Source organism: Anopheles stephensi, chromosome 3 (assembly GCF_013141755.1).
Source record: "Anopheles stephensi strain Indian chromosome 3, UCI_ANSTEP_V1.0, whole genome shotgun sequence".
In the NCBI taxonomy this organism is placed as follows: Eukaryota; Metazoa; Arthropoda; class Insecta; order Diptera; family Culicidae; genus Anopheles; species Anopheles stephensi.
The window spans coordinates 16,411,511-16,432,297 of NC_050203.1; the positions used below are offsets into that span (position 1 = coordinate 16,411,511).

At 42.2% G+C, this 20,787-nt stretch overlaps 1 protein-coding gene across 4 annotated transcripts in view; it reads left to right on the forward strand.

The window, feature by feature from the left end:
* LOC118512663 overlaps positions 1-18,058 on the forward strand; it is a 63,078-nt gene extending 45,020 nt beyond the window's left edge. For 3 of the 4 annotated variants that reach the window (XM_036057413.1, XM_036057412.1, XM_036057414.1), the window contains 8 exons: positions 736-828; positions 4,682-4,712; positions 5,094-5,173; positions 6,726-6,870; positions 8,190-8,563; positions 8,852-9,004; positions 9,935-10,117; positions 13,907-18,058. In XM_036057413.1, the coding sequence (XP_035913306.1) occupies positions 748-828; positions 4,682-4,712; positions 5,094-5,173; positions 6,726-6,870; positions 8,190-8,563; positions 8,852-9,004; positions 9,935-10,117; positions 13,907-14,362 (1,503 nt within the window). In that variant the 5' untranslated portion in view covers positions 736-747 and the 3' untranslated portion in view covers positions 14,363-18,058. The remainder of the gene's footprint in view (positions 1-735; positions 829-4,681; positions 4,713-5,093; positions 5,174-6,725; positions 6,871-8,189; positions 8,564-8,851; positions 9,005-9,934; positions 10,118-13,906) is intronic. The other variant, XM_036057415.1, reaches the window with a different exon arrangement.
* Positions 18,059-20,787: the final 2,729 nt, after the last annotated feature.

The following is a 20,787-nucleotide window of genomic DNA, read 5'->3' on the forward strand; positions in this document are numbered from 1 at the left end:
TCGGTCTCCTTTTTTACAATGTAAACGAAAGCAACCCGAAAAGAAAGCAGCATGTTACGGGCAATCCGCAACATCAACAAACCGGCCCTTTGCTTACCTTGAAACCGATCCGCGGGCCCGAATCAACCCTGGAATGGTAAAACTTTTAGAACTCATTAAAAAAATCTCGTTACTAAAGTTACTTTCCTTCACCTTGTCCCGGTTGAGTAACGGTTAGCTGTAACGGGTGGGCGATCGTTGCCTCCGTTGGATTGGGGCAAAATAAATGGGCTGAGAAAAGCTACCGCGTCAACGCGTTTAGCTCTACCCTCCGGCTCTGGGTGCCAGCCCGTGCAGTGCTGCAGGTGGTGGTGGTTCTGCAAAAAAAGAAGAAATAATCTGCATGAAATTGGTTAACGGAATAAAAATACATATTCAAAGCAGGAGTTTGGGTCTGTACTGGCAGTTCTTAGCCCGGGGGAGCATTGGTGGTTTTTTTTGTTGCTGGTAGGGATGCTTCTGTTGCTTGTTTTGTCTGTCTCTTTGCGAGGGCACCCAACGAAGGTTATGATAAATCGAAAAACGGTGTATCGGTGTAATGGGTGTTTGCGTTTAATGGGTGGTGTGCGATGGGAAAATTAGGGCAGGCCAATTGCCTACCGGCGATACCTGCACCATCAAGGTTGCTCTAATATTAATGCATACTTTTTTCATTTACCAATACCCTTTTCGGGTGTTTTTTTATTACATTTGCAGAGCAGCGTCATCATGTGGCTGTACCGGTGGGTCTGTTTCTTGCTGGGAGGACTCTTAGACATCACGGCCTTTTCTATCAACACGAATAATCAGGTAAGTGGAGCAGATGGAAGAAGGTTTTTTGAAGAGTGTTCAATACGAGCCAGTTGACATCAAATTTGAAGTATCGATTAATCTCGTTCAGCATTTATTTGCGTTAGAAGCTTTATTTAGGGGTTGATTTTAATTAAAGGGTACGGACTAAGCTTTTTTAATTTAATTTTAACTGTTGTCACTTTTAATAAACATTTTTTGCAATAGAGTTGTAAAAGGTCCTTGTTATTTGAAGTCCTCAACAGATCAGCTCAAAGGTTACAACAATCGAAATGGATTATTGGGCGCTTCTAATATCTTGTGTGAGAAAGCGAAAGTTGCGAACAACTTCTCTGTCGCATTTCGTTCATTTGGAGGGTCTTAGGAAAAAATCAAATCAATGCAGCCCACGAAAAGTTTGCTTTGCATCCAAAGAGGGCCACGAGCTAGCATTAGTTTAACATCTCTGGTCCATAGGATTAAAAGGTCATCCAGCTATAGCTAGTGAGTATTTAGTACAAATAATCGGAAAGGTCAGTGCGTCAAACAATTCGCAAAAGCTGTTAGGCTATGGAACATAATAGGAGTCAGCTGCAACATTAGCTGGAACTGATCAAATGCCATTGAACGAGCCAATTGAGCCAAGTTACGTTCATCTGGTGGATATTTGGAGCATAGCGGATCGAACCTTCTTAATCCTCATTATCCGATCTGTTGCGTCAGAGCTTAATTGAGCTCGTCTGTCTTGCGATAATTTTTCAAAGGACCTAACAAGATGATTTGCAACAAATTAGAGCATCAAGCGCTTGAAGTTTTTCGTGGAAGGAATTTCAAATTGTATCTATTTGGTACGAGGTTATCATTGAATTGTCGTCTAGTTCTACTTCAAAGTACATTGTATAGAATTTTTGTTGGGCCAATACAAATTTCTGTTAAGATCCTACATTTTGCATGAATTGCATTAAAATATGGGGTGGCCGGTTGTAGAAGCGTCTTCACACGGCAGGGCAAGGGTTCAAATCCCATCCAGACCGCCTCCCCGTACACAGCGTTTATCTTATTTGCTACGGGTAAATCAAGTCATAGAAAGCCAGAAATGGCAGGCCGAGAGCTTTCGAGGTTGTAGTGCCAAGGAAGAAGAAGGAAGAAAAAACATCAAAAATTGATTTTATTGAGCCTTACTACGTGAATTCACTCTCAAAAGAACTCAATTGAATTGTGAGAGAGCAGCTTGAAAGCTTATTTTAATTAAAACTTTAGGCAATTATTGTCAATTTTTCGTCACAAGCGGGTGCATTATCCCCAGAAGCAAAAATAATATCCCAGCTTCATTTTCCAGACGTGCGTAAAAATCCATTCCAGCAAACATCTTTACGCTTTGCGGTAGCCCTTCGAACCTTAAAAAAAAGCATCCAATAGGACACTTTTCAACGCTTCCCATTGGGGAGCAGAGTACACAGTAATGAAGAAGCTCACTTTACACAAAGTCACATTAATTCCGAGTGCCCATCAGACGACACCTGAACGACTACCATCCCCCATCAGCCTGTTCAACGTAGACGAAGATCGTATTTATTGTTCTTGTTCGAGCCTAGCACCATCTTGAGCCGGAAAGCGTAGCGATCGAACTGGAATGTATGGGACACTATTCAATAAAGTATCGCCCCATTGACCATCGTAAATTGTGCACCATTAGCTTGAATGTTTGGTCGCAAATCAACGCAAAACGTTCCTGCAGAATGGTGGGGGGGCGAGTGACCGTGTCGGTTTTGTCGTACGTACCTTGATCATGGTGAACTTTAATCCTGCCGACAAGAACGAATGGCTTCTTGGTACAAAGGTGAAATGTTGAAGTTTTTGTACCGGGAGGGTTTGTTCATTTGTCTTGAGTATGCAAGATGGAGTTTTTTTTTTGTTCTGTGTCCCCAGTACAAGGAAGACCAAAAAAAGCTTCTTCTAATTTGTGGTTCAACACGAAGCCGAACTTTGTCCTGTCGGTTTAGCACTACGGGCTCCAAGATCCATGCAGTGCTTTGCTTCAATGGTCGGAAATTGGCGTAAATATGTCACTTTGCTGCCGGCCATAGTTTCCGCTCATGTGCTGGGCGACGTTGCGTTGTCCAGAGATTTTTTTCCCCTCGCTTTTTCGTTTGTTCACTTCACGTCTCATCCAGTCTCGCTGTGGAAAAGCGCTCATGAAGAGAAGTGAAAGTTATTGAGATGGCCAGGAAGTAAATTTAAAATTTTACGATGCCCGGAACCTTACCAAAGGCTTCCGGAGATTGCGTCGGCAATGGGAGGTGGTTGTTTTTTTTTCATTCTTCAAACTTGTTCATACTGCTGTATTTTTTTTCTCGCTGTCAACCACTCTGAGTTGAGCCGTTTTACAAAGGACACTGACGATGACGTTCATTTCCTACTTGCCCATGAGTCCCAGTGGCGTTTGATCGGTGAAAAAGAGATGGGGGAAAAGACGAGCTAACTGTTAAGAAGAGAGTTGGATCTCCTCGCTTATTCCAATTTTGCTTCGAACGATATTCTGACCAGACGAAGTTCCCAGCTCAAAGTTGCACCGAGTCCTGACGTGTTGCCGAAGGTAGTCGAAAGTGGTTAGAAAACTTACGGTTCAATATAGATTATTGAATATTTACCGCTTTAAGGGAGGATTATACGGTGCTGTCGGTGAGCAGATTTTGTCCACCCGGGCTTTCTCAGATGCCGTACGGCTCGTTAACTCTGATTGGATTACGTAGCACGTAGGGTAAAATCAGGGCATTGTGAAATGCAATCTATTGTTTTCATGGTCGAGCTTGAGGCCGATGATCCGATGCACGGTTGGCTTGCGGATGACAAATGTTTATTTAACATCCGGTACAGTGCATCGCATAGTTATGCAAATAGTTGCATTTTTAAAGTAATCAAAAAAAAAAAGATCAACGATAAAAATGTTTTTTTTCCTTTCCACAATTCTCCAAAACGAATTATTTGAATTTAAAATAAGCTTAAGAATTTCATTTATAAAAAAATTCAATATAATATTTTTCAAATCTACCGTTAAATTGCAAGGAGAGGATAGACAGATGCGTTAATTACTAATTTGGTTGGTTGGATGGCTAGTCTTTTTTGTCATTTTCAAACCAAGCTAAAAGATGTATTTACTGTGCAAAAAACATTTGTGAATTGATGCTTATATCTTCATATATTTAGAACGAGCAGTTCGAACTAATAATTATCAATACAAATTAAAATCTTCTACTCATTGCATTAATGACATTTTAGATCATGCATGCCATTTCTGGCTTACTAGACTTAATGATGCTACGTAGTTGAATAGTTAGTCCATACTACGGGGGAACGGTTCGGATGGGATTTGAACCTTGGTGCTGTTGTTTGAAGACCGGCGCCGTTGTGTCTAACCCACGGGGCCGCCTTCGGTGAAGAAAATTATTTGAAATGTCTTTAAAAACAAAATTCCTCATTTTCCGTTAACTTTATTTGAGTTGCATTTCGATATTGTGCTTTCTGTTTACCCACCAAAAAGCAAACCATTAATAACAAAAGGAGATTAAAAGATTGAAATAATAATAATAAATAAAATAAAATGTTTCAGGGTATTTAAAATAAGTGAAAAATAGTTACAAAGAAATTTAATAATTCATTAAACTATGTGTATCTGATATTCATATCTTTATCTAAAACGATTATCACCCTTTTTTTAACGAGAGTTCTTAAAGTTATGGTACGTACTGTACTGTTAGGGACATTCAAGTAAACGAATAAATTGGTTAGCAATACGTAGTGTATTTACTGTAAATTCTAGGTAGACTCTATTGAATACTAATGAGTTTTTCTTGTCTATTTCATGCTCCTGAAGATGTATGACCCACAAATAGGAGTAAATTATGGTAAGTATTCCTCCGTCAGCCCAAATACGAATCATTTAGAGTTTTAAAATGCTCAAAATGTACTCCCGAAGACAGACAATCACCCTCCGATAGTTCTGAAATTTAATTTACAAACGAAGTAGTTTGATTGTTTTCAACGATCATAAAGACAACCAATTACTGAAGATGAATTGCCGGTATTCATCGGCAATCCTAGCTCTTCGGTCCGATCCGTACAGCAAAATTGTTGCTCCCGGAATTGCTTATGTTTTCTGCGAATCGCTTTATCGCATTGATATTTGCGCAAAGGTCTTCAAACGAACGATTCAACATTTCCTTGCACGCATCAATCGTACCGCAAACAATCGTGTACGTGTGTTGATTTTTGCTCTTCCTTTGCAGATAGTTGCACGGTTGGAAATGGGACGTACTATCACGGTGAAACGTTCAAGCTCGATTGCCGCACACAGTGCGTCTGTCAGGTAAGTGGACACGGTTTCGAGCTTGCGAGCATCATCATCAACATCATCATCGTGCAGCAAATAGAGTATGAAGTGAAGTAGTTCAAGCTTCCGAGAACCTTTCGAGCATCGGGAACGCTGGAAAATTAGAGTTCCTCACAACAATAACCGAGGATTACTGAGCTACACAGTTTTGGTAGAATTCTTCTCAAATGCTTGAGTGGGAGTAAAAAGAAATGATTTTAGTTTTCATTCTTCAATCGGTGATAAATTCAAGACAAAAAAGGGTCAAAAATTGTGGACACAGAAATTTTCCTCGAATCAATACCCACGGACACAGCGAAAGTATGAGTATGAGCGAGGTTCGATGTTTTTCGTAGGTGATCGTTTCACAGCTCGGTAATTAACTGTCCGCCCTGTGATGTGAATGCGATAATTACATTTAACAGCATTTCGAACAACGAAAGGTATCGTTGTTTTTTTGCGATGCTTAGCAAAAAGATCCTTTATCCTTCCAGGTTCTCATTTTCCTTTTTTTCCGGAAAATGAACCAAAAAAAAACGCTAAAGCAGATAAGCACGAAGGTATATTTACTTTAGTCGCAACAGTTCGTTCTTTACCGTTTCTTCCGATTCCGCGAACACATTTTTGCCCGGGAAATCGCTCAGGTATCAGATCATCAAATTTTGTCGCCCATGTTCGAGGGATTTCCCAGCATTTTGCTCCCCAGAGCACGACCCGTGCTGGTCAATCTGATCCACTATCGTTTCGGTAATTTTGCTCCAAATTCAATCAAGCCCTTCCCACAGGAGCGTGTCGGCAGGCATCCGAACCTGGGCGTCGTGGAAGAGAATTCGTTTCAACAAACCCGTCGAACTGTTTGTTGTCTAATCAAACAAAGTTTTGAGCCGGTGTGGGAAGATTGTCCGACGGTGACCGACGGTGCAATGTAAATACGATTCCGGAACGTTCGCAAGGTGGGAAGTTTAAATTTAGGCCTAACCTCGGGCTTTTTTTTTGGCTAACAAGGAACGGTGCCAAAGGATATCGTTTCCATTCGGCGGGTGTCTGTGTGAGAGGCCGGTTTTTCTTTCCATTCCTCCATTTATCCTTCAGCTAGGGAAAACCAATTACTTGATAGTCAATATTTGATCTGATGGCAAGGATTCTTTCATACATTGGCGGGTGTTTTTTTTTCTCGTTGGAGCTCTCCCTATCTCGCAATGGGCGATAATTTATTTCGCTTTATGTTCGCGTTTTTCAAGGAGTGTTTTGCTGTGTTCTTTTTTGCTGCTGCTTTTCTATTGAATTGAACTGATTGATCTTTGATATTTTTGAAGATGGTTGTAACAAAAAAAAAAAAGAGAAACCCCGGTTGTAAATTTCCTTTTCTTCCGGGTTGAATTACAAATTTTACGACCCAGCTGTTACTAGGCTGGAAGTATTATTGTTGGAAGCGAGAAAAAAACACAGAGGGAAAATCGGTTTAGTGGGAAATGGGAAGCTATATAATTCGATCACTTTTGTCTCTCTGAAGAATCTTTTTGATATGCTTTTTTACTTAATGTTACAGAATGGCCGGCATGCCTGTTCGACGCTGTGTCCACACGAGAATCTGCCGCCACCCATCGACACCTCGATTTGCATCGCACCGAAGCTAGTGGAACTGCCCGATCACTGCTGCCGAGTGTGGCTCTGTGAGCAGCCTGCAACTGATGGTAAGAATGTTTGTTGAGGTTTTATTCCACAATTTTAAATAAAACATACCAAGTAGAAAGTAGAAGGTTGCTATTTTCATTCATCTCAAGAGTTACTAAATATGTCCACTTTTCGTGCTTCCAAATCTGACAGATAGAGGGCTTCCTTCACTTCAGACTGTTGTATAGTTTTTTCACCGGGTTGATCATTCTCTAGCGTAATCAGGAATCATTCAAACACTAAATAAAGATTTTAATTTGTTGTTGCATTTAACAAATCTTCACGAGAATAAATTCAGAACTTTGAGCAAATGTCCAATAATGATGGGGATTAGGATTTAAAAGGCTTTATTGAATCGCCATTTGCCGATATTTATAACGAATTCAAATTTAAAAAAGCTTATAAAAAGTTTAAATTTAAAAGTTATATTAACATTGTTTTTACTAAAGGATTTGTTCTAAAGTTTTGTACCAATACATGCAACAGAGCTTTACTCAACGCTCAACATGTTTTTTGGTTCCTTATGCAGATGCTCAGCTTTCCCGTTTGACCATGTTTACCGAACCCAACTTCACAGAGCTTTGGCCACATATCGCATCTGATCGCACTATCTTGGCTCGCTTCGGCTAACCATCATCGCTACGGACTCCAGACTCTGGGTGATTTACCGACGTCGCTTGGACATGCACATTTGCTCTGTTCTTATTGTGCTTCCTTTTCCATTGAATCTTCAATGCTCGAACAAAAAAATGGATATCATTTCCCCACAAAATGGACGGCTTGTATCCCGGGCATGCACAATGCCTTGCATGCGGACCCGACACGCTGTATGCGGAGCATCATTAATTTCGGTTGTTTTCCGTATTGTGTCGTCTGATTGTATGGCGCAATCGAGTTTTTTGGTTGCCGTTTTTTGTTTCGCTGTATCGCTAGGATAGGTTCGGTTGTGGCACGAGTGAGATGTATCTGTTTTGGTTAGGAAGCGCTGTTTTTTCCTCCTTTCTTTTCTCATTGCTTAATTTGGTTATACATTTTTGGTGTACTTTATGCGGTTTCGAAAACGGGTGACATCAGAACGGTAGCGATTCTGTCCAGTGCAGTGTGGTTTATCTCTGAACTCATATACCAGTTGAGCTCGGTTCACGGTGCATTGGTTCAGTTTTGTGAACCACATTCAGTTAAAAAAAACTGGCAGGACAAAAAATCTTGATAGACGAGACGGGCACCTAACAAAAAACCCCTTCTGGCTAGACACACATACACACATCGCTGTATTGCGAGCGGTCGTTACATCCGTTACACCGTTGGTACTGATTTCCGGTCTTCCCTTGTGTTGCAGTGAACGCGACCTGTTACAACTCGTCCACCACGCTGTGGTCACCGTGCTCGCAGAGTTGCGGTATCGGGACGTCCACCAGAAACATCACCACAACGCCTGGCTGCCAGAAGCTCAGCACGATACGGCTGTGCGAGAATCATCGGTGCAACCGGCAGAGCAATAATTACTACTTCGCCGCCGGTGACTACGCTGCCGAGGGTAAGCCGGTCGCTGTGCTGGACGCCGGTGAGCGCGGCGAGGATGGTCCAGCTGTGCGGGAAAACGATCGCCGCAGTGTCGCTGGCCACAAACAACGGCTGTACGATGGTGATAGGAGCGGACGCTACGGTCCCAACAGTGTTTCTTTGCTCAGTGAAAACGAACATCGAAGACGGGTAAGTAGCACCATAAGGGGTTTGGTAGGTCACATCCTTCAAATGCTGTCCTGGCGTGCTTTGCGGAAGATAATCTTCCATTGGCTCATTAAGCTAGAATTCCGCGTGCCAGGTTTGGCGTGAAAATTCTGGTGCCGTTTCGGACATTATCTGGCAAACCGGCAATATGGATGAATAATTATCTAATGACTTTCGATCCACTCGTCCTGGGTCGACTCCTCTTACATTGTCTCTCTCTCTCTCACACACACACAAACACTGTCTTGCCCGTAATTACACGTGCGGCAGAAGGGTCACGAGTGCCGGAGCATTCAGCGGACGGCTTCCTCCCGGTTACGGCTTGGTCCGTGCGTTTCGCGGAAGCTTTATCGACCAAAGTCCTGCAGCCTGTGCCAGGATTCCAGCATGTGTTGTGTGCCTTCAATAACCACTACTATTAAGGTAAGCGTATGGGAGGAAATCGGGAGGGTTTGTCTGTAATCGATATTATTATTTGTAAATAAATGTGTACATGTGTGTGTGTGTTACAATCTGATCGCATCATCATTATGGGCTAATATTTGTACACCAAAGCGTCCCTCGAGCGTTGTATAATTGATAGTAAATAGCTCCTTGATAGTCTCGCTCGGACTGGCACAACTATGTGTTGTCGGTGGTGGGAGCTTTTGCGTCTAATATAGTTAGAGGCTTTTCAGATAAATTATGTAATTAGAAACTTTTCAGTTACTGGTTACCGTAATATTACCATTTAACTTCTGTTTTGAAGCTTAAGCGCCTGAAGGTATGCAAATTGGTGGATATTTCTTGAAATAACAATTCACATGCATAACATGTGAAGAAGGAATCACGATCCAACGAGATTCAGCGTAGTTGTTGTTTAAGCTGTTGAGCGTTATTCGGCTGTCTAATAATCATAAGAAAACTGTTAACTCAAGATCATTCACCTGAAGCACTTTTCCAGTTTCCTAAAAATGAAATAAAAATTGCATACTTTCAGGCTATCTATGTTCCACGAGCTCTTCCACTATGTTGAAGTGCTACGAGTACTAGATTAAAGACTAAATTTCACTAAATTGTACTATTGAACGTATAAGATTGTACTTAAAAAACCTCCTCTACACAATCGTGGCAGTATTTTATGTTTGAAAATCTTTATATTATATTGAAAAGTTTTCCAAAAAAAAAATATATTAACAATCAAGTTGACAACAACCAAACAGAATAGTTTCACACTACATTGAATGTCCACCGTAAGCTACATTTGAATGCTATGTCCAAAGTGACATACTAACAGACATTCGATTACAAGTCATTTGCAACATTATCACCATCCTATTCTCATGCCCTCTCATGGTGTTTTGCTTTCGACAGGTTGAGTTACTGTGCCCTTTGAACTCGGGCGATCCGTTCGATTTCATCGAGCACGGGTACGACCTGTGGGACAGTGCGTCTATCGATCCGCTCGACCAGGAGATGCTCCAGTCCCGCCAGATCCACATCGAGAACAAGTTCGTCGACGTCCAGTGGGTGCTGAAGTGTGAATGCGGTCCAAAGGTAAGTAAGGCGTGGTTCTGCCGCGCTCGGTCGGCTGACAAGCTGCATGAAAGTTTTATTTTTGTGCCCGGTTTGGTCTGTACGATTGGCTGTATTTGTCTGCGCTCGCTCAGCTGGATCCCAGAATTAACCGGAAATGAACCTGCAAAGGTATTCGCTGGGTTCGCTTTGATCTATTCGGAGGTTTGCCGAGGTTTTGCCGCTGTCAGACTGCTACTGTCGGGCTTCGGTTACAACGAGCAACGACAAATTACACCATCACGTGGCCAGATAGTTTCACCAACACGGAATGGCTTCCGCTCCCGGGATGGAGTACGCTGATGGGCCGAAGTCCGGCGTACCACAATGTATTAAAATAAATTGGTTCATTTCCGGGACAAAGTGTGCTGCAGTGTGCGCCCATCCATTCGTCCACTGCTGATGACCATTTGGGTCATGCAAAGTTTTGCGGGGAATATCTTACCCAGAGTGAGAGGGAGAGAGGGAGAGACTAGCCAACTCTTTGTGGGCACGAAGTACGTTGTTGGTGTGTCCCTGGCCGTTTTTTTTCTGGTGCGCTTCAGGTTTGTGGTTTTGTTCGCCGAACGCTCGCAAGAGACATCTTGATTGCGCTGCCCGACTAGATAGTAGGTCCCCCTCCACAGATAAGTCTCGAAGCCCTTGAGCCAACCTGTGTTACATCGGTACTGCGGCAAACGAAGCTGCAGGGTGAAAGTTCAAAGGATAACCCTTATGTCGAGAACGGATAAGACAATACGATGAGTACGCCACTTAGCAGCAGCAGCAGCGTCACAGCGTAAGCGGAGAAATTGAACACACAGATGAAATGGATCATTAAGGCCCGAGGCTTTACTGTGGTCGTGTCGTCCGTGCGCGTGTGTGTATCGGGTAAGCGTACGCCATGATGTTTGTTGGTTTTATAGACAACCTGCAGAGTTGAGCCTTGGAAAAAGCCCAACCCCTTAGCCCCAGACAACATCATCATAATCATCACCGACAAAACGAAGCTTCGCAATTCGATATCGGACGCTGCTTTCCGCAATTGTAAAGCGGAATTTGCCGGGAGATGTGGACTGCGTGGGCGGTCGATGTTGTGGGTGGGTAGAACTTCTTCCAACCGTTTCCCTGTTTCCACCGAACAAGCTGAATCAATCGAATGAATTCAACCGGTGAACATATTTACCTTTTGCCTCGGTAGCGTACTAGACCGCAAACCGCAACAACATCTTCCAGCGGGCTCGCTTGCTGCTCCATTTGCGCAATCAAAACAATTTCCATAACACTTTCCAATCACCTTTCCCTTCCCCCCGGGGGGGGGGGGGGGGGGGAACCCGTGCACGCTCTTTATCGTATTGTGTGACCGCGGGCGCTACTGACTGGCACATGGCACCAGAGCGAACTGGTAATAAGGATGTCATTAAGAGGTTCGATTCGATGCAAGAAAGATAAATAAAATCGAACGATAACGGTTATGGTGCGGCTGAAATCGGAGCACCAACCTGCCAGCTGTGGTACGGCGTGCGCTGCCTGTACGGTTGCAGCAGCTGGAGTGAGAAAATTGGTTTCCGAAAAACGGTTGCCTACCTTCGGGCGTAAAGCTGTGATAAACGTCTTGTAGGTGCTTACAAATGGGTAGCTGCACACACGTCCCGACAGTAAGTATACTGTGTGTGTGTGTGCTCGGTACCTTCCGCCCGTATCTTATCGTAGGTTGGAGACGTTGGAGAAAGCGTCTTTTTTCTTGCTTACCGGCAAACCCCCAGAGGTATCTCCAGAAGATGGTAAAGTGTTTTTCGGGTTGAACGTATCAAGTGGGTATAACAACAACAACAGGAGAAGGCGAAACCCAAAAATGTGTCGAATGAGTGCTATATGTCACAAGGACTTCATCGTGCACGGTACGATACGTAACTGAGCCCCCTAGGTCCCCGACGAGCCCCTCCCAAAACTCATCCACCAAGCAAGCTCCGGTGTTGGCTGCAACACGCGAAGGAGGAAAAGTGTCACAACGATTACAGGCGGGTCGCTTTGTTATCAATCATCGTGAGTGACAAGCGAGAATCTCTAGCGTTCGCAGTAATGGGGCTAGAGATTTGTGCCCGGTGATGTAATCGCACATTTTCGGTGTAAGTTTACAGCACATTTGTGCTGCCCCGGTTGGTGGCGTGCGCTAGAGAACCGCCAGCGGCCGACCAACCGACCCGGGTTGTGTGGTAGAGTTTATGGAATTTTCGTGTAAATAATATCTGTTTTGACTAATGATAGTCCGGGATTCGTTGGAACTGGTGGCTGCTGGAATAGTAGCGTGCCTGCCCGTCTACAACGACAGGTATTATGACGCTGACGTATTGTGCTGAGGGCATGTTAACAGACGTTTTCTTTGGGCAGGGATTTTGTACCCTTCTTCCAGTGCCCGGTACATTGAAACTATGGGTTTAGCAAACCTGTCAGTGTGCATAGTTTTTCGTTGAAAACGGTTCCAGCCAGCGAGGCAGAACAATGTGAAGGGAAATTAATTCATTTCGCTAAACAGGTTCAATTTTTCATAACTTTTCGGTTTAAAATTCGGGTAATCGTTCCGGGACAGGGTAAATTCAGTTTCATTTTGAATGTGATATGTAGGGAATTGCTACATTAAATTCTTTACGTGGGTAACGATGACAGCATCGAAAAACTGCCACTCTATTTTTTTAAGTAATTTTTTTGACAGTTGGAAACTTTGAAGGCTTCCCATCGACTTGTCGGTAAGGAGACAAAATTGGAAGTAAAGGGTAGGATAGATGAAGAAGAAGGACATAAGAAAGGGCAGGAAGCGTTTGTCCTGGGACCAGCAAGCGAGTCAAGCTAGGAACGACCCAAACTCCTATAATCCGTGGCCAATTTTGCCAATAGACGAGACATAAAATAATTTTACTAAAAAATTTAACTCTCTACATTTTTTCGATCGTATTGTTCGATCTTAGCGACAGCGTTCGTAGCTTTTACTAATGGTGTTCATTCGTGATCCTTTGTGCGTGATTTTGTAACGCAATTTGGGTAAATTGATTGACTTCGATCGTCATGCAGAAAATGAACTGAACGCTGGAAAAACGTGAAATTGTAATGAAAGGCTTATGAATGACAAACAATTCCAAAGGTTTGCAGTAGAGGAATTTATTTTGAAGGTCGGTTCAGTAATTGATAAGGTAAAAAAAGGAAATTTAATGTTTTTTTTGGGATATTTTAATAACACAATAATTCAGTAGGTAAAGGTGAAACACAAACGCAGAACAGATATTGGTTGAAGGCAAAACGAAATTTTAACTTGGAATCTTCTGATCCACATAACAGAACATTTTCGAGTATTTATTTACTGTTTCTTAGGGTGTTCTTGAGTTCTTTAAACAAATTTATATACTTGTTTAAATATTTTAAATCCCTTCTTAATTTTAATCTGTATCAACTAGTACAGAAGCTTCATCTTCACTGAATTCACTATGAAGTTAACTTTTTTATGGAAGCAGTTAACTTTTTTATTTAAAAGCTTTAACTACCGGATCCCTGTTCTAACGCATTTCCGTCCGTCAAGCGGTGGCGCTTTGCGTAGAGGCGCTGTTTTGTAGAAGAGAAATGCAATTAATTTGTCGCTTGCTGTTGCAAATGCAAAAAGCCCTCTCTCCTTCCCCTCTTTCCATCTTCGATCCCATCATGTCATCAAAACGGTCAAAAACACTTGAGCTGGTAGTAGTTTTTTTTGTATATTTACTTTTGTTTTTCCCTATTTTTTCCGCTTTCCTATCCACGTTTCAGAGCAAAAACTGTCGGCCCCGGAAGTCAGCGGGTCATCCCAGCAGAACGCCCGACAAGCAGCAGCAGCAGCAGCAGCAACGGCGATTGAGCTCATCCGACCACCAACCGCTGCCAACTGGCACAGCGGGTGCCGAGCAGCAAAGCAGCAACAGTACCGCATATCGATCGGAGCACGAGGCACGTCGCAGCCAGGACGTGACCGGTGCGGATCACCCGGGTGGAAGTGATCCAACCGTCGACAACAATGATCCGGCCGACTACTACGACGGTAGCCGGACGGGTGGTCCCGGACCGGTCCACAAACATGCGGGACACCACCATCGTTCGTCGGTGCATCGGCGACTGGTGCATCGTGGTCCGCACCGCCGACAGCAGCAGCAGTTCGGTAGCTGGAACGATGCCAGTTCGATTGCGGACGGTAGCGGCGAGCTGCTGAAGCGGGTTCATCGAACATAATAAACTGTTCCCGGGCAACTGTGTGAGTCCGCGGTGAACGGCTGCAAATTCAATGCGGAAATGCAATTGGCGTACTTCCGCTTCCGGGTTGGTTGGATCAGATCCCTGAGCAAAGGGATGTCCTCGGAGGTTCGCCCAAACGCTGTCATATTGTACATCGATGCGTACAAATATTGCCCCCAAAAGATGCACCTCTATTAGGGTTTTTTTTTTCTTTTCTTTGCGAGTGTGTGAGTGGATAAAGTCTTCTGATGCTCTGTTTATTTTATTCACGGAAATAAGGTCTCCACTATTTCGGCACACATCCAAAAACTTCAGAAAAACATATGCAAATACAACACACGTTTGACGCGGGGAGAAGCCGTAAAGAGAGAGCTACGGTTGCGGACGACCAAGGATCAGATATAGCTGCTTGTACATAGTTTTTAATAGAATCTGAGTAGAGTGATGCAGCATTAGATCGATTCTGAAGAAGCACATGAGGAACAGAACCGTGGACACTTGGACAGTGATGGGTAGCCGATACGTGTTGGGCTGTAGATCGTAACGCTTTTGTAAGGGAGCTCAAAATGGTGGAAGAAAGCTTTGTAATTTATTGACACAAGTACATACACTAGTCCTTCCGATACGAGAGGGCGAATATCCCAAGGCGTGCCGTTCAAAAAAAAAAAAACGGTCGTAAATGGTCGCGATTTTTATTGACACAATGATAATGAGCTCGAAATCGTACCGAGCTGGCATTTAAACCGTAAGCGCAAGTGATACAATGCTAACGTAGAGCATAGAAACGTAGACGCAACACATGCCACGCTAGTATCTATTGCCCTTCCGGGGCACGAAGGGACTACCTGGCCATGCGGTAGTAGCTACATAAAAATGCGAAAATATAGCGAAAAAACCCGGGAACTACATTCTACACAACCGCGAACCTGACCCGCAAACCACCATATCCTCACAGAAACCTCAAACATAGGGAGAGAGAGAGAGAGGGAGAGAGATAGAGAAAAAACGTCGCTACATAAGCATCATCACTATTATCATTCTACTATTCTATTCCCACACAAAAAAACCCACAGTTTTCGCATGAACGTATGAATGGTTTCAAACTCTTGATAGGTCTTTTACTGTTTCGGGGTGGTTGGGATGGGAAAATGTCAGCTAGAAGAAAAAATAACTTGCTGAAAGAAGAAAATAAATGCCGACCGCTCGAGAGCGAAACACTTCCGGTAAGCTCAGTACTTGAAGCTCCCGGGACCTTCACAGTCGTCGTCGTCGTCGTGCGAAAATGATAATGAATGTATGAGGTTGCTCTTCTGTACGTGAGTGTTTCGTTAGTTCAATTGCTTTCGGGGAAGTTGGAATGGTAGTTTCTTTAACGATTGTAAGGTAGGTTGAAAATGGTGCAGAAAAAAAGAAAATTGGGTCGTGGTGCAAAAGCGTATGCACCGCATGCCGCATATTTGACCGAGTGCTTACGGTGCGATAGATACAACTTCAGGACCAAGAAAGGCGGAACACAAAGAAGAAACACGGCAACGCAACTCACCGGTGATTGATCTCAGAGCGGAAGTGGTGTGGTGAGTTTGCTTATACGAAACGATATCGAAATGTAGGATGTTCGTAAATGGAGGGAGGGGGTTGCATTATTAGTTCCGAGAATTGCAATACGTTCATATAGATTGCAATAGAAATACATATCATTTTGAATGTAGTAGGTATTGGGTTGGTGGCTTTATGGTTGATTTTTTTATTTTCAAGTCTTCAAGTTTTATTTTCTGTTAAAAATACATTTCACTGAATTAATAATAAATAAATAACCCATCGATTTTCAATTAAAGTTTCCCTCCAAGGAAAATGAATTGCTCCTAGCCTAAAATATTTTTATAATATTGGTTCATAAGCTGTTGATTATTTGTGAATTTCTTTAAGAGGCATTTAAAAAAAAGTTTTTATTATTCATTTATTCATTCGCTGCCATTAAGTTTTTAGTCTTTACAACTAGAGTTTCCATATTTACAATAGTAATTGATTATGCGGTAACAAACAATACAAGCAATATTTGTCTAGTTGTTGTCATACAGTGACGGGCACTAGAATAAGACCGAACCAGACCAGTGGGGCGGCCCAGTGGTGGAGGCAACAACGACGCCGGCTGTCACAGGATCGGGGTTCAAATCCCATCCAAAAGACCACCTACCCGTACGCAGGACTGACTATTTTGCTACGGGTAAAATTAAGTTACAGGAAGCCAAAGATGGCAGGCTGAGACCTTTCAAAGTTGTAGTGCCAAGGAAGAAGAAAAAGTCCAGTCTTCGTTCAAAAATTATTAAATCATTAAAAGAATGATAAGAATTAGAAAAAGTGACAAAGTTCAAACTTTTTTAAACATAAAAAACTTACATTTATAGTATGAAAACTGAAGTTCAATTTGTGTTGCTCATATTTTCATCAGAATGACAAGGCAATTTGGAATTGATTGATGATTGATCTATCGGTTAGAACGTTTTTCAAAAAAAAAAGGAAGTTAAATTAAAATTCTTGAAACAATTTGTTGAAAATCGGCATTTAATCCACAATTTTAGGTTTAAAAAAATAAGATGAACTTATTCTACTGTCCGTCACTGTATCTCTGACCACGCAACATCAAAACATTTGTTTAAGTTCAGTAATTCAGTTAAATTAAATTATTGTTTATTTCTTTTTAGTAATTAAATCAAATTTCAAAAACTAAAACAGCAAGCGATTAACTGTAGTCATCACAAAGGATGCTTGTGCATTATGGTTCACATAAATCTCATGAACATTTCTTTGACACCTTCAAGAGCAGGAGAGAAAAATGTGTAACTCAAACGACGTTACATCGTGAGATTCTAATAAAAGGTGACAAAAATACCAATCGAACGGAACGAAAGCGATATCATGTTGAGTTTTCCAGCACCAAAGCAGGAAAAGAAATCAAACACGAAATACAGTTTAAAAAAACCACTAATAAAACCCTATACATACTTCAACCTCCCCTGTCGGGACATCTTGACGTGTATTGCGGTAAGCGAAAGGGAGAATATAAAAACTGCTCTTAACTAATACACAATGCTACACGGATGGTACAGACAGACAGACCCACACAGACCATTTCCTACACAGTTGTACAACCACTACAGAATTATTTATTCTGCACACACCGGACACACGCGAACTCAAGAAGATGATGGCACACACTCGGCAGTCCTTTACGGTCGAGCACTCGAAGGGGAAATTTAAGAATTCTACGTTGGGTGTGTGTGTGAGTGTGCTTGTGATTATATAAATATATCATCATTGCACGTACATGTACATATGAAAATAATAGAAAAAAAAACAAACAAAACACACGATCGAGAGCAACACCCGAACGCTAAAAGAGATGTGTATGAAAATTCCAGTTAAAGTGAATGGAAAAATACAGCTGTGCCATGGGTGGATCATGGAAGTGAGCAAATGGGAAAACGCTTCTGGAAGATGTGAAAAATTAGTTGGAAAGTGTTTGAAGCGAACTGCACATGAAAAACACCCTTGTATACTCAAACAGTTTGCAGCTATCAATTAGAGGCGAGCATTGAAGGGAAACGGATATGTAAAACAGATATTGGAAAATGGGACGGACACACGATAGAACAGGCGGTTGAAAGTGAATAAAAGGAAATTAAAAGAAAAAAATGTTTCCTAATGAGTCAATGATCCTTTACTAGTTGAGAATTTATAATCATTATAAAAAAGATCAATGCATTGGTTTACATGAGGTAAGTATTGCCTAAGATGGTAAATTTCTTGTCCTATTTTTATTCACTTCATTTTTGAAATAAAATTTCATAAACCTAATTCTCAATTTTTTTTCATAACATTCAACAATATTTTTGGTTATTTGATAATTATATTTAATACAAAAAATATAATTTAATTTTAATATATTTTTGCATTATCATTATACTAGCTCACGGCATCACAAAGGTTCACCCTTCGAACAGCCAACCCGTTCATTGACAGCAAAACCTAAAAAAAAATTGTCTTAAACATAAATAATTACATTTTTCCACCACTCGCTTGGCGCTCTCAAGGAAAAGTTTGCCCCCTCACGCGCTCGCGCGGTATCCGGTGCCCGCAGTGTACATGTGAATAAATACGGCAAAATAACGTCCTGCGACACCGGCAGCTCATTGGAGCCCCACTCGCATCGAGCACCAGCAAACCCTGCAGAGTTGCTAATAAAATTTTAATCCATTTCCATTAACAAGGATAACAACCGCAGCCACCCGAGGCCGTGATGAAGCGGGGTTGGCTGGAAATGAATCATGAACCACGTGCACATCCGCTCTTTTCCGCCAGCAAAATGACCAATCGAACCAATGTTTTGAAGGTGTGCGGGTGTCTGGTAGCGTACAGTTAAAAAAACCTGGCTGTAAACTGCGTGAGTGGTTAAGTGCAAATTGAAAAGTGTTATCGTACGTGCACCCATCCCACCGGGTTAAGAAGCGTCAACCGGGGTTTTCCACCCCGATCTGATCGGATGCTGTAGGTTTTTTTGTTTGTGTGTGTGTTTTTTACCCCCGACACAACTCGTTATTAATGCATTATAATTATTTTTTACTGTATTTGTTGCCTTTCGACCGCGGGTTTTTCCTGGTTCTCGATAACCTCGAAAAAGCTGTGGCATTGCAGGAAACATACATGCAAGGGCAGTACACTCTCAACTGCATCGTTGTTTTGTAGTAGGTATGGGTGCGCACAATTTATCAATGTTGCTGAGTGCCGGAGTGCAGAAACAATGCCACAACGACAAGTGTTTGTTTATTCGATTTTCCTTTTGCCACTATCAAGAAAGCTATAAAGTGTTGTGGTTGTGTTGAAATGAAATATGGATTAACATTTTCCGATGCGAATCGAACCATAAGCTTTGGTGTTAAGTGGGCTTTTTATATCGCTTTATTCCTTTCAACAAGGTCCATCAATTTTGAGAAAAATCATTGCATTATCTGTTTAATTCAATTTTTGCAGCCATAGCTAGGCTAGTTTGTCTATTTATTTCAATAAGAGCAATTGTTTTGTCTGGTTCCGTCCGTTCTAAAATTACTGATGACAACAGTCAAGAACAGAATTATTCTTCTGTTTCTTCTTGGGTAATTCAAGAGTAGTCACATTGCTCTTATATGACCAGGCCGGCAAACCAAGTTGAGAAATTTCTGCCAAGAGTTGCATCGGATCTACCACAGCTTTGACAGCACTGTCCCCAGCTAACGAACTTTCTGTTTTGTTTTGCACCCCGTACCGAACATGTCGCTGATGACGGATCTGATAAATTGTGATCTATTCTAGTTCTCCTCCAATCTTGATCACAAACTCAGCCTTTGATCTTCAAGAGATACTGCCTCGAGAGATACTTTAGGTGGCCGTAGCGAACTGGAAGACGAACCAGATTTAAGTTTTCCAGTGGCAAGCCGAAACCTTCAGCAACTTCCTACTTTGTCTTCGTCGCACTGATTCGACGTTTTAGTATGGCCCACAATCGAGCAATGCTAACATTTTAATCTGCTCACAATATTTATCTGATATTTACACTAAAAAATTCTAAACACAACCTCCCAACACACCCTCTAATGTTACTCATCGTAAACAATCACATAGCTTAAGCTCCTCTCAATAAAGATGTCCACTAAGTAATCACCCAATAGTTTGATCTAACGATAATAAATCAATTTTGAATAGAACGTAAAGAAGAGAAAAAATGATGCATCTTTTAATGAAACGATAGCGAACAAAATAAATCAATACCACTAATGAATCCCAATCGCGAATATCGCACCGCTCCCGGTGGAAGATAATTAAAACGGACAGCTCAAATTGACTTCCGTCCGTTCGGTGGCGGTGGATGCTCTTTCCGGTTTTCATGTCCACTTTTTTTCTTCTTCTTTGTTTTCTCCCCATACCTGCAACACGAGGCGGAAAGATGATTTTCCAATAAATTTCGCGTCATAACGTTCATTATGCTTGAATGCCAAGTTCGCTGCAAATGTTCTCGCTCTCGAGTAGCTCGAGTAATCCTGCTGAGCATCATCAGCGCGAAGCTTGAATAATGGCCGGGAGTTCCTTTTTTTCCCCAATTCTCAATTGCTAATCCCTCAAGCGCATCAGAAGCAAGTAGAATGGCTTGTGTGCGTGTGTGCTTTTCTTTTCTTCTTCGTACTGGCTCTTTAATGCAAACCAAGCATCGATCGAAGCTTTCCCGAGCTAATGAGGTGTTTCTCGGCCGTCGAATCGTGACGTGGTGATTGTTAGACAAATTGAATTAGTCTCGTGTTCGGTTCCACTTTTTCGTCTCAGTCTCGGTTCGCTCCACCGTCGCCTCGATTGTGCGAGCAAAATTCGATGACCAGATTTATGCTAGGCCATCA